At 39.3% G+C, this 17453-nt stretch overlaps 1 protein-coding gene and 1 long non-coding RNA gene across 3 annotated transcripts; one reads left to right on the top strand and one right to left on the bottom strand.

Moving 5' to 3' along the window:
- Nucleotides 1-1011: 1011 nt before the first annotated feature.
- LOC127531933 (uncharacterized) lies at nt 1012-14964 on the top strand. The gene is made up of 4 exons (XR_007939148.1): nt 1012-1402; nt 4667-4823; nt 5084-5128; nt 14534-14964. It is a non-coding gene; the product is annotated as an uncharacterized LOC127531933 (long non-coding RNA).
- LOC110962284 (nuclear receptor subfamily 0 group B member 1-like) lies at nt 5832-7437 on the bottom strand. 2 transcript variants are annotated; one of them, XM_051942394.1, is made up of 2 exons: nt 6839-7437; nt 5832-6207 (listed from the first exon to the last, which is right to left on the bottom strand). In XM_051942394.1, exons 1-2 carry the CDS (start codon nt 7380-7382, stop codon nt 5972-5974), a joined length of 780 nt encoding a protein of 259 aa, XP_051798354.1. In that variant the 5' UTR covers nt 7383-7437; the 3' UTR covers nt 5832-5971. The 2 variants fall into 2 exon arrangements, with proteins under 2 accessions (XP_051798354.1, XP_022065900.2); XM_022210208.2 differs by having other exon boundaries at nt 5832-6213; nt 6839-7426.
- Nucleotides 14965-17453: the final 2489 nt, after the last annotated feature.

The following is a 17453-nucleotide window of genomic DNA, read 5'->3' on the forward strand; positions in this document are numbered from 1 at the left end:
ATGCAGGCAGCTGTTAACCCAGATTTGGAGTAATTCTGAACTCACCATGGTTCAGCACGGCATAATTGCCTGCGTGTGTGTGTGGGAAGATGCAAGTCATGGATCACTGATCACTTACCAAGCCCTTCAATGCACTTCTTGCAAGAGCAGCTCCATGTTTAATTATTTATTATTTTACAATATTATCGACGTCTGTGCGGTGAGGTGAATGTTTGGTATTGATCTGTGGCTACAGCCGCCTGGTTTATCAAAGGATGCTTTACTGCAGTTTCCATGTCTTAATTGAACATATCAAAAGAAAGAAAGCTAAGTGGAGTCATATTAAATTATAAATAGAAAGATAAAATGTTGCAGCATTGCATTTGAGCAGGAGCCAATTTGTTCTCCGCTTGGAAGATGCAGAAAGGAAACCGGCCACCTCAGGAAATTCAAAGTGAAACGCTGTCATCTGCTGGACATATTTCACCCTGCACCTCTCCTCGCAAGGCATGCTGGGAGGAAAGGGCCCAATCTGAGCCATTATGGGCAAAGTGGAGTGATGGGTAGATCATTCAGTCATGATAAAAATCACACACATCTTCTCTAAATTGCCCCAGCTGAAATCTTTTTGCCATTTCAAACCTATAATTGTGATGAATGGAGGACTGCACAATTTCCTGCTTTTAGATAAACTGCTGCTGTTAGCCTACTTACAAAGCTTTTTATGGCTCCCAAATGAGCAATGATTTGTTTTGTTTTTTTTTATTATTTGGAGTCTGAGTAACAGACCAAGCACCGGGTGGATATATAATGAAGGATATGCTGTGTCATGTTAACTTATGCTGCATGGTGTAGATCAAATCCTTTCAAATGAATGGAATTTTCTATCAAAATAAAATGTTTGTATATGTGGAGATATATTGGGTGCAAATACTTAAAATAATTAGTTTGTAGTATTTTACATTTTAGAAATTACATCTTACAAAAACTTCACTTCACTTGCTTTTTAAATATCTGTGTGGAGATTGTTGTGTACCGTCTACCTTAGTACTGAATTAGGTAAAACACCAAGACATGCAGCACTGTCTTTTCGGTACTTTTATTAAAAAACTGCGGACCACCAACATGCCGCTTGCGAGATTCTCACTTCTCATGCGTTCTTACGTCATGACGTAATACGTATATCAATACATGACAGAGATATAACTTTTAAAATTGATTATTTGCTTATTTTAATTAAAAAAAAACACGAAGAAAGGAAAACAGGAAATGGTCCCACAAGGTGGGGTTGAAAGGCGTTGTGGGTAATGTGGATTTGTTGTTTTTCTGTGATTGGGTCAAGGCCATAGACTGGTCAAGGCACCAGGACCACAGTCTGGATACGAAGAGTGGATGACCAGAGTTTGGGGGATTGTCCCACCAGGTAAGCACATAAACGCGAACCTTACACTTTAGAAGCATATTTGGAGAGTCTAGTTGCTCTTCCTAGAACTTGTAATGAATAATAAATAAGTCGCTGATTGTGACATTAAGGTATTTTTTAGTTTAATTCACGGAAAGACGTTTAATTGGACTCGGTTGCCTCATTAACGTAAAGCGCTTCAGGTGTGTCAATTGTCGTAAGCGTCTGTTTTGACCAAGGGTCGCGAATAAACAACGACAGAAACAGTAAATTTAGGTATCTGTGCTGACTATTTGGACATCTGATTGCTTTCCTTTAAATTTAACCGTGTTGTTGTGGTTTGTTTTGTTTTATTTACGAGTTTGAGGCCGACAAAGCAGCTTAATAAGGCAAATACGCCAGTTAGCCAAACAGCTTGCTCAGGTTAGCAAAACAGCTAGTTGTGAATCCCTGGATGTAGCAGGTGTTCTGCCAAAAACTGATTGTCTCTGGGTTTCTGCACGTCTATAGCTGCTTTTACAGGGATCAAACAGTCTTAACATGCAAATACACAGAGCTGCCATCACTATTAATTGTTCAGTTGTAAACTATTAAATCAGTTGCCAACTAGTCTGATAATCCATAAACTGGTTTGAGTCATTTTTTAAGGGGAACAATCTCCTTAGAGTATCTTAAATATGCGTGTTTTTTTGTTTCTCTACTGCCATATGAAAGAAAACATAATGTCCTTTGGTTGTGGACAAAACGAGACATTTGAGGACATTATTCTGAGCTTTGGAAAACAGTTTTCAACATTATTCACCGTTTTGAGATTTTACAAATCAATGCACTAATCAGCTAAACCAGATACATTAATCAACAGATTAATTCATAATGAAAATATAGATGATACTTATCTATATCGTTCAGACTGGGTGTGTTTGATGTGATTAATGTCCTTGTTTCAACTGTAAGTAACAAAATTAGTGGATAATGTTGTCTTTCACGATTGTCTTATGGATTATATCTCTAAAATATGACTCTTGTGAATAACATGTAGTGATTCTGATGCATTAATAACATGCCAGTCACATTGTAGTTAATGCCATCACTCCTTAGCAAGTAGAAAATTATGTAATAGGAGTTGAATTGGTCCTTTAAGGCTTTTTTGCCCAGCAAAAAGGGCTGAAATTGTTCATGTAGCACGCATAGGAGATAAAAGAATGCTGAAACATGAGGATAATTGCTCTTTTTTGCTTTTTTTAGTACTAGATCACTTTACATTAACGTTTTCATGACTTTCTTCAGATATTTACACCATAGTGACAGAGGGAGGCGCAGTAGAAATGTAATATTTGTCATACATAGGTGTGCAAGAACAAAAACATCAACCATTACTTAGAATGATAAATTATCCTCAGCATTAACCATTATGTCTAAAGATATTCTGAAAAGAAGTAATTACATTTTAATAGCTTTGACTAGATGTTTTGTGCTTTTGCTTATTAAATTACTCTAATGATTAATTGAATATCAAAGTAGTTTCCTCAAAGTACCTTTCTGTCAGCTCATCGGAATAAGTAATAATCCCATGTCAGTGTTAAAGTTCCGGGTTCATTTGTGGAGAGTCCACATTTAAGGTGCATTTACGTACATGAGTGTCTGGGATTTGTATTTCTGAGGTTTTATGTTGAGGCCCACAGGCTATGTTGTTTTTGATATGAGATCCTGTACGAAAAGGAAGCGCAGTGATCTCAGACGAGCTTAGCTGGTGTTAGTCTCAATAGCTGAGAGGGGGGGAAAAAAGCTGTTGATGCAAATGCTTGGAAGATTGTGGTGCTAATACTCAAGGCTAGGCTTAAAATGTCTATTGCTGCCTTGAAAGGCTGCATCCGGAGGAAAGAAAAGCCCTGGGAGAACAAGCTCAGAAGCTGTGCTCAGCATTTGCTTATTGTCACAGCCAGAGTAAATGTGGAGTTGGGAACTTGTAGACTGTGATACCTGACTTTGAACAACGCTGAGCCGAGAAGCTTCCAGTAAAGCAGTCAGAAATGTCAGTCGGTCACTGCGGTTAAAATACCAGAATATTTCAGGAGGTGCACAAATTTTAAGTTAAAATTTCTAGTGGTCGGATTCGTGTGAGTGAGTGATCATCATTAAGCTGTTTTGTTGTTGCTTTAACCCTCTGAGGCACAGTGTGGGTGAGGAGATTACAGTTTTCCGTTGGATTTGGGTCACTTTTGACCCATGTTGCACATCAGAGGGTTATAGTCGTAGACAGTATGGCTTTTATTGCTTCCGTGGCTCTATCTGTGTTTTCCTGCCTGAAGCAGAAAATGATCTGTTTAGCTGTTGTGCGTTCCTCAACCAAAATGGAGGAAATAGGCAAGCATGCAAAAACAGCTGTTCAGCATGCGTGGTGGATTAATAGCTGTGTGAATGCCGAACCAAAATAAGGAGGTGGAGGTGGTGCAGTTGGTAAAGTTAGTCTGGAGCCCTGATTTGTAAAGTTACAGCAGCCTTGCAGTTGTTTCTCGTTTTTGACTTTCTAATAAGTGGACTGGATCAGGGTCATGCTTCCACTGCTCGCTGGTTTTATGGCAAAAAGTCTTAAAATTTTTAAATCTCTGCATTGGAGAAACAGCAGCTTATTTCTGACTTGGTGGAGCTCAAAATGCCCTGAGCAACTTAACCATTAAGATGCATGTTGTTTTCGACCACATAAATGTTGTATATTCTAATGTCTGATGGAATTTCTAATGTGAAAATAGTTTGAGAGGAACAGCAGCAAACTTTTATTAAATTTCCAGTCTCTCACATATCAGATAAGCAGCTTTGCTTTGTTTTATATAATCAGAACAGAATTCTTCTTTGGTTTGAACTGTTATGTGGACTTAATAACAATTTTAAGATGCCTCTTTGAGCTTTGAAAATGCCAAAGTCGGACTTTAATTGCTAGATAACGAAAATAAATGTTAGCTGCAGTTCTATAAATGACCTATGAGGAGACTTTTAAATCCATCATAACCAGTTCAGCTGTCACATCATGACTGTTGGATCAATAGTTTCAAAATGTGTGGAAAAATCATTCGAGAAATAGACACATTAGTGAGGCAGTTCTGTTCCAATCACACCCACTATGAGGGTTTTAATAACAAAGAAAGCAACCTGAAGCTAAGATAAAGGTGGGAAATAAGTGTGCATCTTGGGAGGTGATTCAACAGAAAATGTTAATTTACATTATGAACACACAGCGTGGAGAGCGGTATCATAAGATGTGCTTTAATCCAGGCTGCTTTTTCCCAGGTAGCAGCGTCGTCCACCACCTGGGAGCAGCAGGAAGACGAGAAGCAGCTCGGCGGCGCCTCCCAGTGCTCTTAATGAAACCAGGCGTCAAGCGAATCCTGGATGAGCGGATATTTACTGAGGCTGTCAGAGGAGAGAGATGGAAACCAAACCACCGGTGTGTTGCAATGTAGCCCGTCTGGCACCTGTTTTAATTGACAACCATAACTTATTTTCTTCTTTTTTTTTTTTATAAGGGAAGAGTGTGTCTCTATGTGCTTGATATTAATAAAGTAGATGTGACAAAGCAAGCTGTGACTATTCTGATGCTTGTAAAATTTAGATGACTTGCTTTTCAAACTTACTTGTAAAAACCAAAGGATAAAATTGTAGCTGTTGTTGGGTTTTTAACACTTACTGTATTCTTATGTTCTCCAGAAAGTGACTGATGATCGTCTCCACAAGTCAAACTGAGCATCAATGGTAGGAAGTGCTTCTTCTTACTTCATCTTTACTCTCTTACTTTGCTTCTCTCAGATTAATTCCTCTGATGCCTGGGGAACACAGGAGGCAGTGCTTTCTCGCTGTTTGTGCTTATTGATTCATTTAGCGCTCAGTTGATGTCAGTGGTTCTCTTGCTTTCTTATCTGAATGTATGTTTTCAAATGCGAGGCCACACATCACATGCAGCAGTGCTTTCTTGCTCTCCATGGTTATTGATTAATATCGCGTTCAGTGCTTTCTTGTTGCTTTCTAAAACACACGTGAGTCGATGCCTACCTGCTGTTACTGCCTTTGGTTGTGGTCTCTGGTCTCGTTTTCACAGAAGCTTTATAGGCCTCTTGTTGTCTGGAAGCAGATGCTGTGCAGCTGTGGAGCTTTGGGTGATGATGATGACCCAGAATTTTGTGATTTCGTTATAGTTTTGTACAGCAACTGATGGCTATAATAAATTAAAGGAGAAAGAAAAGCATTTGAACTTGACCGGTTAGTTGCTCTTTTGTCATGTCAGTGATGCTTAAATTGAAGCTGTGTTGTATTTATACACTGTCTCATAGATGGATCTCCATAGAATCAGTAGAGGATTAGTTTGCTGCTTCAGCCACTTCTAAATATTGGCTTTTAAAATCAGTTGGAAGCATCAGGGTAGGAGAAATTTAAGAAAGAAACATTTTCTCTTTGTCACTGCTATTCACTCTTTTATTCAGGTCAATGTGTCTGCACTGCTTCCCCACAAAAAGAAATAAAGACAGACGTATAATACATTAAATGAACACCGATGTGTCAGTCAGTCGGTCCCAAACGTGTCCTTCCGTTGCTCTGGTTCTACCTCTCAAAGAACATAGAGAGCACGTGTTCGTCTATGCTGCTCCTCCCAGTGACGGGTCTGAAGAAGAGTCCTGCCACCGCCTCCGGGTCCATGGAGCGCAGGGTGTTCAGGACCGTTCGCAGTTTGCCGAACCGACCGGTGCTCCCCCAGTGCACCGTCCTCACGTGCTCGTAAAGTGCACGTTCTGCCTCTCTCTGTAGTGCCTGGATGTAGTCTCGACACTCCAGCTCAGCTGTTTCTACCAGGCAGGGAGAGAAAAATGGAGCAAAGTGTGACTTTATCTAACTACCCTACATTAAAATCTGCTGTAATAATAATGATAATAATAATAACAATAAAACATTTTATTTAAGCCACCTTTCAAGGAACTCAAGGACATTTTACAGAGGCATAAAAGTCATAAAAATCAACAGCAATCGATAAAAACTATACAATAAAAATATCAATAACAAGAATAAAACAAAGAACAAACAGTGTATATACAGTATAGATTGTACTATACATTATACCATAGTGCAGAGCTTTATACTTTACTGCTGATCCAACGTTTGCTCACTGATTGTTGGGAATTAGTACAAATTATTTAAATACTGTCTATTACTCTAAATGTACAGCTATGTGAAAACCTTTTAGCCATTTATACCAAACAAAAGATGAAGAAAATCTCTAATGTAAGAAATACAGTCAGTGTAATGAGCCGAGTGCAGCATAAGTCCAGTATATCTCAGGTGACTAAAAAAGTACATAACAGGAATACAAGACAAAACAAACCAGAAAATAAATACTCTCAAGTGCTTTAGATTCAGACGTGTCAGAATGGCGAACTTTTAACGGAGTTGGAGCTAAATGTTGTCATTTCTCACCCGCGGTAAACAGTATGGCTCCCTTCAGAAAGGCGTACTCCTTGACGCTGATCCTCAGCCCTCTGCATTTCACCAGGAACATTTTGATGCTCTCCACATCACCGACGGGCACCCCGGGGTCTCGAGCCTCGGCGGCGACGCGCTCCTGTCGCTCTGTGTCGTGCGTTAGTATTCTGTGCAGCAGACTGGGCTGCTGCGTTTCCACCGTGTCGAAGTCCACGCAGTCCTGCACCAAACCCAGAACCAGCAGCGGCGCCCAGCTGTTGCGCACGAGCCGGAGCTGGTCCTCCGCCGGCAGACCGCGAAAGCACGGCACGTTTTTCACGAACTTGAAAGTTTTTACGAGCACTTCGGAGGCCGCTTTGAAAACTCGCTGCGGAGCCCGAATGGCCACTAGTTTCCTCTTGGACGCGCAGGGACAGAGCTGGTGCTCTGCGGGCGTCTCCGCGCCTCCCTGCGGGCACCGAGCGCCTCTGTTGAGGATGCTGTAGAGGATGCTGCCCTGACCGGGGTCCTCCGTGCCTTTACACTCGCAGCTCGACATGACGCCTCTGAAAGCGCACACGCTGATTGTGAGCGTGTTTTATAGAGCACACTTGTGGCAACAGCCCTCCCGCACACCACTGGTATTTTCGCAGTAAAAGCTTGACAAGTATAGTCCTTAAAAAAAAGCCCCTCTAATGTAAAAATGCAATTTATATTAATGCAGTTGAAACGTTTTTTTTCTACCAAATAATATGTTCATTATTTTATCGCTTGATCCAATAATGTGATTTGTTTTTCTTCTCTTCAAAAAGACAAACAAAAAAACATAAAGCGGGCATTTTAATGATAGTAGTTTTATTTTGCCACAAGACAAAATGTAAATGAAGGCTACACACAGAAATGTGTTTGAAATAACAGCAGAAATTAAATACTTTTTTAGATTAGGAAAGTGCATGTTCCAGCAACCGTTTGTCAAAGTAGAATCAGCCCAAATAACTGAAAAATTTTCTCAAACACTAATGGATGTAGAAGGAAGCAGGCAGGTGACTTTAGGGCTTTATGCTGGTATTTAGCAGCTACAAGGACAGAAGATATTAAAAATCTTTCCCTACTAATGATCAGAAAACATTGACAGTGGTTTAGCTTTTCAAGGCAGTGCATCGGTGTGTTTCTCTTGTTTGTCTGCTGTTGTTTGTTTTGTGATAATTTGACGTCGTCCAATACTTTGGAGGCCTCTGGTCTTTGGAAACTTAAACCCAGAACCTGTGGTGACTAATGACTGGAGCCAGAAACTGAAGTAAGCAATGTCTAATCACAGCAGACTCATTTTTATTATTTTTACTCCAGTTTTTGTACTTTAACCCTTCGGTTGTCTTCATTTATGGGCACCAAAAAATATTGTTTCCTTGTCTGAAATAAATCCAAAAATTCTGCAAAAAAAAGGTCCCCCACATTTCTGAAAATTAGCTAAACCTTTGGGATGAAAATTCCAATAATTCCTTCAAAATTTCCCTGAAAATTTTTATTTTAAAAAATCTGCCCAAAAATCCTAAAAATATCCGAAGTCATCCGAAGTAGTTTAAATCAATCCACTGAACCTTAAGAAAGTTCCTTTCACCTTTCATCCAAGAGGCTTTTTCAGTTCTGGTGGGGGTCGTTGAAATGCACAGATGTCACTGAGCCCTCGTGTGCTAATTTTGGTCATTAGCATGAGTCTGCTGAGTAGTTCTTTTGGAGAGTTTTGAAAGGACCTGATTGTAAATTGGCGAAAGATGATGTCGCAGACCACCCCCCCCTGTGTGGTGTGGGGTCTTTTTTAAGCCGAATAACACCCTAAGGCAAATAGTGGTCCACCCAAAAGACCCCACAGCCAGAAGAGCAACCTGGTGTATGCAGTTAAATGCAGCGAGGAATTCTCAGATCTCTACATAGGGGAAACCAAACAGCCACTTAACCCATAAGAACCCATATGCATTTTTCCTTCAAGGAAAATTATGTGGGATATACCACAGACCAGGTGGACCACATAGACTGGGACACTCAAAGCCCTGAAAACACCTCATAGAGGTTTAAAAGCTGAGGCAACACCAACCACCACCAGAACTGAAGAAGCCTCTTGGATGAGAGGTGAAAGGAACTTTCTTAAAGTCCAGTGGATTGATTTTATACTTTGGATAACCATGACCTGGATGAATGAGAACCTACACAGACATCTCAAGTCATTACAGATGTATCAGTTAAACTTCTATTTCCTTTAAGAACATCCAGCGAATTTCGCTGGCTTTTGGTTGAATTTTTTTTGTGAATGTTCTTAGAGAAACCTTTATTTTTACACCAAAAAATATTCAAAAATTTCCCAAAAAATGTTGAAAATGTGAAAGTTTTCAATGTGAAGACATATTTTTTCCACATTTTCAAACTTTAAAATGGATCTGATTGATCTGCAGGACAACACGAGGGTTAAAAGTTTCCCTTAATGTTATTTTTTTAAAAATCCCCCAAATTTGGCAAGAAAATTCGTAAAAATCTTCCAAAAAAAATCCTAAAAATATGTAGAATGATTACAGATATATCAGTAAAACTTCTCCTATTTTGTTTAAGAACAGTGGGGTGTAGTTGTTAGTCTTTAGACAGTCTGAAATCTGATGTGTGATGTTTTTGAACCACATGCTATACTGTGAGGTTTATTGTTTTTTTTATTCAGTTATCTTAACTTCTAATTGTTGCTGCAAAAGCTTTACTCATATGGCACGGTTACATTCAGTGACACCAGTGCACCTAAGGTCAGTACGGACTAAGTTTTACTTAATCAGCTTAAAACCTAATTAATGTTAGCCACAGGTGTCTGAACACATACAGCCTTGTAGTTCAAAAAATCAGGTTTGAACACGAGTCGAGCCGAAAGGGTTGAAAAACGAGGTCATAACTAGATTGTTGTTCAGTTGTTGACACACCGTGAAGGACACTAAAGTTCTCTATCTGATCAGTTGTTTTTCCGACAAAGGCGTGTTGCCATTAGTTGTATTCCATTTCCTCGACCATAGGGTTTAAAGCAGCAGACCGACACAAGCATAAAAGGAAAGCTGCCCTCGGTGTGTAATTACCTGACAAGGCCAGACGTTTCTCCTTGTGCAGGAATCCGTTTCTATAGTAACAAAGTGAAGCAGAAAACATACGTCTGAATTCAAAACAAGAACAAACCGTGATGATTATACAAAGATCATTCGGGGATGTAAGTGGGATGAATATTATGCAGAATTCTGAAGGACTCGAACGCTTTTCATCAAAGTCGTTGCTAATGATCCTTTTCTGTATTTCTCAGGGTTGTTTATGAAGAGTTTCATTCATCGTCAGGGCCTTTCACACCTTTCGCCAATGCACTTAAACAAGCTCCAATGCCGCGAAAAGCCTTGAGTCAAAGCATAGAAAGTTCTTTTTTTGTTTCAGTTTTGTCTTTATATCCAGTTTATGAGGAGACCTTCTGCTGATGGCTTGGAGCGAGAGAAATTTATGATGCGGTCCATTCATAAGCCGTTTTTGTAAACCAGGAGTGTTTCAGAAGGACTGATTGGCTTGCTTACTGATTGTGTTACTTACTTTATACAGTGCATCTACGAACATATTATACACTAGAGTGGGTGGTCAACAATTTGCTGTCCTTTCCAAGGTATTAAAAAGCTAAATTATGCATTGAAAGTGCTCTTTTACAGTGTTATGTACCTTTTTATTTTACTGTTTCAGTTTTCAGCTGAATACAGTTTAAAATGACTCACCTGAATACTTGGCAGATATTCAGTAGCTTGATAACTTACCAAAATTAATACTATATTATCAATATCATCTGCTGTTTCTCATCTATGTACCCTGCAAAAACTCAAAATCTTTCCAAGTCTGTTTGTTTGATTTTTAGTCAAAATGTCTCTTTCCACTCGATTTAAGATAAATTCACTTAACAAGTGACATTTCAGCAAGACGGAGGGACTTTTTTGAAGACAATGCATCTGAAATATCTTGTCGTAACCCTCGTGTCATCCCGCGGGTCAAATTTGACCCATTTAAAAGTTTAAAAATGTGGAAAATAATATATACACTGACAGTCATTAAAAACTTTGAGACCATATTTTTCAACATAATTTTTATTTTGAAGCCCAAAACTGGATTTTCTTCATATGAATCATTTGTTTAGCATATTGGCATACAGAAACAAAAATATAAAGTTTCAAGAATGATTTCAAAATAAAGAATTTCACAAAAGAAAACGGCACCTGCCAAACACAAAGTCACAACAGTCAATCCCGAGTATGGCCTCCATTTGCTTCGATGCAGGCAGCAATCCGTCGGCACATGCTTTGGACCAGGCTTCTGATTGTGGGTTGGGAACAGCCCATACGCCTGGCTACATCACTGGAGCTCAAACCGGCCTCCACCATACCCAGTGCCCGGAGACGTTGTTCATGTGATAGACGCGGCATGATGCTGTTCACTGGACTAACAATGGTGGCCTTTTTTGGGCCTTTATATAGGCCTTCAAAACCCATTCTCAAATTGTGCAGATACTCACTGAGTATTGCTTGGTGTGTATTTGGTTCACTTTTGCAAAGTGACCAACCCATGTGCAATGAATCATGACAAAATGACAACTCATCGTTATCTCAACTACCAGGGCACTAGATCATCAGTAAATCCACAATGAATAATTACAACCCCCCTACAAGTAGAATTCTGCGTACGTTTCTACCTCAAAGTTTCTATTGACTGTCAGTATATTTTCACAGTGAAGACTTCCACATTTTCAAAGTTTTTGGGGAAATTTTGTAACATTTTTTTTGGTGCCATAAATGAGGATAACAGGAGGGTTAAGACACCTAAGCTTGACAATCCTGGTCAAATATAGCTTAAAATATGTTTTCCCAGCTAATTTTAAGATCTCAATATGATATTTCAACAAGTTTTACCAAGCCATTTATCACTTATTCTATTGGCAGATTTTTTTCCAGTGTGCTGTTTTGTTAAGAGTTGCAAAATCTGAAGATGCAACCTTTGATAAACAGCCTCTGACCTCCCATCATATCGCAGGATTTCCTGCTTTCTCAGCTCAAAGCGACCGATTCATAGTTGCGAGAGCGAGCTGTGACTTATCTGTGCTCCGATGCTGGGGTACACTGTCAAACAGCCCTCTCTGCAAACACGCTGTGGAGGAAAGACAACAGTCCAGCGTGAAGTGAGATGAGGCAGCATACTCCTCGGTCCATTTGGCACCAAGTTATTCCAGCAGGCCTGTCTGTCTCTTGAGGTAAAACATCAGTCATCTGCTCAGGGCGTCGCACTGAGCTGAAAGGATCAACCTTGGACACAAGGACAGCATACAGGCAGCGTATCACCACTGTCAGGGGGAAATCTTTTATCTCCTGTCAGCTTTTAACAAGTTGAGGAAAAAATGTTCACTGTTTAATTAATGACAAAGTGGGTAAACCTAAGGGATTTTCATTTTCTACATCCCCAATGTTTCTGAAAACATCTTCACTGATGGCTGTCGTGGATTTGCAACCTGAGCTTTCACCAAAGAAAATAAGTGTCATACTTTGCAATTATTGGTCATTTAATAAATTGCCTTCATTTTAATTGAATTGAACCACTTCTGCTCATATTTATCAACACAAAGGGAAGGAAAGATGATCAGACTTTACAATGCACGTTGAAATTCAGTATCATTGAACACTCAAATGATGAAATATTTCAATTGAAATTAAGTGTTAAGCAGAGTAGTGAAAGTTTCAAGCACCCAAAACTATTCTTTTGCTACAAGTTTACATTTCAATTTCACCCATTCATGTGACTGTAGTGCCACAGCAAGTGAAGATAAAGTGACGTGTGTAGAACTAGCACTTCTAAAATTAATGTTGAGCCCTGATTAGACAGTACTAGATGTGAGGAAGTGTTGTTTTGTGTTTCATAATTTAAATGAACTGTCCCTTTCTTCTTTGATCAGTTTTACAACAGTTTCATATCCGCTTGTGGGGCCTCAGAGTGTCTGACTTGCCTTTTTGCTTCCTGTCTAAATAACACTGATCAAACTGAGCAGCTCTTAATATGCAGGATCTTACATCAGTGGGATTGAAGCTGCAGCCTGCAGGCAGACATTCAGCATGTCCTTGATGACCAAACCTTAGTCTGCTACTTTGATATTCATTATTCTGAACTCGGTGTGAACTCAGGCAATGTCTATCTTTGTGCTTTAGGGCAACCGGTGCGTACTTTTAAAAACAGATTTTCATGTCTTGAACAGACAAAGAGAACAAAACAACTAAAATAAATATCAATTAGTCTGCTTTTAGAATTGAAAATATATCTTCTTTAGCCACAAGCAATGCAAAGATTATTTGAATAACAGTATGCCATAGATTTTTGGTCAATTTTAAATGTTTTTTTTTAAACCATTTAAATTTCTGAACTATACTGGTGATGGCAAAATAGAATTTAATCACTGAGTATTTGGAAAACTGTTGCCTTTTTAATTAACTTGCATATAAAAATAAGTATTACTTTAATTTTAAGAATTATTAGTTAAATCCATTTACTGGATTTAACCAGTAAATGATGAAAAACATTCCATTGAGGCGATGCAATCTGCTTTCACTGACCAGACACAGAAAGAATATTGTTTTTTACGTGTTTCTGTATATTTAACCAGAGCCTGGCAGCTTATTGAACCGAGCTTTATTTTTTGCATTAAGATATCAATAAGTTTAAAAGAAGGGTGTTGGTGTAGAATCTGGAGTTGTAAACAGAGCCATACTAGATTATTTATAAGAAGCCTGTGATTTTATTTAGACCTTGTCGGTGCTTTGCTTGTGGGCAGGACATTGAATATAGAGTAGATTTACATAGTCAAGGCTGTGGGAGCATCTCTTAAGCTGATTAAGTAAAAAATTAGCCTGGACTGGCCTTATGTGTGTCGGTGTCACTGAGTGTAATTGTGCCATATGAATAGAGCTTTAGCAGAAAGAATTCTACATTATGATAATTGAATAAAGAACTAAACCTTGTAATTCCAGCGATGACGACTTACAGGAACCTAGTTTCACCTCTCAACCACATCTCAGTCCTGTGGTAACACTTAGTAGTGTGAAGCAGGTGTTTCCATATTTGTTAGATGATAAATGCTTTGAAACTCATTCAAAATATTGAATGAGTCCTCTAAACCTCCTCTTCAGGCCTTTGCATGTTCCCCATCTGATTGCATGCCTCACTATGGTTTAAAACACCTCAAATTAAACCTGGGAGACTGAGCAGAGTAATGTAATGGTGTGAGGGATATTTACTTGGCACCAACTGAGCGTCATTTAAACACCACAGCCTACATGAGTATTGTTGCTAACCATGTCCATCCTTTTATGACCACAATGTACCCATCTTCTGATTACAACTTCCAGCAGGATAATGCACCACTTCAATTTTCCCTGACCTTTTGAATCATGACAATGAGTTCACTGTATTCCAGTCACCAGATCCTTTTGTGATGTGGTGGAGATTGGCATCTTCTTCCAACACCTTCATAATATAGGATATTGTTAAAAAATTGCTGTAGTATGGTATGTAGATTTAAAAAAACAAAACCGTAGTTCAGGATGTAAAAGTTGTCTCTTTATTATTAAATGTTGTGCAGTGAACAAGATGTAAATCTAAAAATGCATGTTGCATGTTTTCCAGGTAAATCCAGAGGACTGATGGTGAAGAAAGATGAAGTACCATCATGAGGATGTTGAGACTGACTGCAAACTGGAGTCAGAAAACGTACCCGTCAAAGCTGTTGGACCTGACCCCTCCCCACATTTGCAAGATTGTGGTAACCTAACGGTGACAACAAGCGATCTGTTAACCTGTGTAGGCGCTAAGTATGCGGCCCAGCCTTGCTCACCACACAGTTGATGCACTGGAACCGTGCAGTTACTTTTTCAAGGTTCAAAAATATATTTGTCTTTAAAATTAGTTAGTGTTTAAATATTATGTTTAGTGTTTAAAGTATATTCATCTATATAAGTGTGTAAAAGTGTATTAACCTATATTTTTAAGTGTATTAAAGTGTTTTAATGTATAAGTGTGTTAAAGTATATTCATATTTCTAAGTGTATTAATCTATATAAGAGTTTTAATGTCCTTTTTTAAATCTATATTTTTATATTATTTAATGTATATTTAAGTGCATGAAAGTGTTTTAATGTATATTTTCAAGTGTATTAATCTATATAAGTGTATGAAAGTATATTAATATTTCTAAGTGTTTTGATGTATTTTCCTAAGTGTATTAAAGTATTTACTCTATGAAGACATTTTCCACTAACATACTCCATTAAGACACTTCTACTAACTTACTCCACTAAGACATACAACAGCCAAAGTGAATGTCAAAAGCACAAAGAGAAAAATGAGATTTTTTTTTAACATGTTGTAAAAATATGCCATATGATGAAATAATGTAAATGGTAAGGTTCTCTTTGGAAAAAACAAAATCATCATGAATTTTGGCCAAATGTAAATTAGGCAGTCTCTGTAGCAGTGAGGTCTCTGTCTGCTTCAGGACCAACGGCTACAGTGGGAATCAAATATAAGCTGCAGTCAATTCCAACCATTTTCAGTACAAAAAATATGATGAGAAATACAGGGAATATTGGACGTGCATCACGAGGTGCATTTCCTTGAAAACGACCTATTCGTGGATTATATACCGACTTCAAGACATGTTTTGGACAAAATATGTTACTGGCTTGTGTCGTCTGGATGTCCAAGGTTGGATTATGGCCGTTTTTTGTGGAATATTTTCATCTGTGTGTAATAATGAACCCGGAAATGTGAGTCGCGCTGTGTGCGTTGAAGCCGTGTATAGAGAACGGATGGATGGATCCATTCGTTTTTGTCGGACAAATGTGTTCATATTACCCGCTGTGGTAATCACATCTGAAAGTGGTTTATACCAGCGGATTCATGAGAATCTAAGCTTTCCATTGGCGTATAGTGTTTATATAATCGCGTTTGCAGCCTTCAGACATTCTTTAAATTCCTATGCAAATTAGTAGGTGTACCTCCGGCAGTACACTGAAGTTTAACGGGTTTTAAGGGTTTGCCGAGTCTTGAACCTGCTACCTTCCACTTGGTAGTCTCTCCTCTTATCCCCCTAAGCTACTCACTCAGACACACACATTCTTCTTTTTTGCACATTTGTCATCTATTTTTTGTTGTTTTCGAGTTGAGTAGAAAATGTCTTCCTATTGTATTATCAAAACTTTAGTTGGTCACTACGTGGAGATCGATAACCCCCCACTGATATCTCTCAGAAAGTCCGGGGGGGAACAAACCCCCCCCGACCCCCACCGCAGTCTCTGTAGCAGTGAGATCTCTGTACGCTCCAGGACCGACGGCTACGATGGGAATCGAACTCACGTCTCAGCTCTGGGACAGCTTTGTCCGAGACAGCGTTCAGTGGTGGAATCTACCGCACTACCGTGGCCCCTTCACAATTGGACTCTTTCTCTTTGTGCTTTTGACATTCACTTTGGCTGTTGTGATGTCAGTCAAAAGGGTCTTCATGGAGTAAGTTAGTGGAAAGTGTCTTCATAGAATAAGTTAGTTGTAGGTGTCTTAATGGAGTGTTTTGGTAGGAAGTGTCTTCATAGAGTATGTTAGTAGAAAGGTGTCTTCATAGAGTAAATTAATGTCTTAAAGCTGCTGTCCGGAGTTTGAATCGCAGCGTCTCCCAAAACACTGTTGGTCCCTCCCTCTGATTTCGCCCCTTTATTTGTGCACGCGCGGAGTACATGAGAGAAGTGCCCGGAGTGCTGCAGCATCTTACCTGTTTTGCTGTTTTCCCCTCTTCTACATTTAGTACATTTAGTAAATAATAAAGGAATTACGTTAGAATGCTGTATTGAGTCTAACTTGTCCTAATACCAAAATAACATGAATCTGCTAGGACGAACTAGTAAAGTTTCAATATGTGATTACACTCGTGTATCCCTCTCGATGACGTTTATCAAACTTAGTGCATTTACGCGTGTATATGTGTTACATTGTTTATTTATTTCTATCTAGAGTTCAGAATTGCATGACTCCTCTGACGAAGAGTATGTCCCAGACGCATCAACATCTTCCTCCAGAGGTCGGGCATCTAAACGAAGCCGTCAGGCGGGCTATGGAGGCCGTGGTCGGGGAGCGACACGAGCACCCCGAGCCAAAAAACGTCCTGCAGTCTCTTGGCCTCACAAGCCGTGGGATTGGTAACTTTTCTGGAAGTTGCTGAGCCCTGATGCTCTCTCCTCCACAAGCAAAACAAATGTGCACGCGGTTGCGTAGTGCGTAGCTCGCCCACCTCTGCATGGGCTTGCTTGCTGTGCGCGTAACCGTTGATTGACAGCATGACAAAGCTGAAGCTCGAACTTGATTGGTCGGCAGCGACCGGCGCTTTTTGGAATAACATGGGGGTCTATGAGAGGAAGGCGGAGCTCAGGAATAAATTTTCATATTGCGTTATACTAACTTTATATTATAGTATCGAACTAGACTAACACATTTAAGCTTTGTTAAAAAATGATACATAAATTGAAAACAAACGGAAACTCCGGACAGCAGCTTTAAT

Source organism: Acanthochromis polyacanthus, chromosome 22, assembly GCF_021347895.1.
Source record: "Acanthochromis polyacanthus isolate Apoly-LR-REF ecotype Palm Island chromosome 22, KAUST_Apoly_ChrSc, whole genome shotgun sequence".
Taxonomy (NCBI): Eukaryota; Metazoa; Chordata; class Actinopteri; family Pomacentridae; genus Acanthochromis; species Acanthochromis polyacanthus.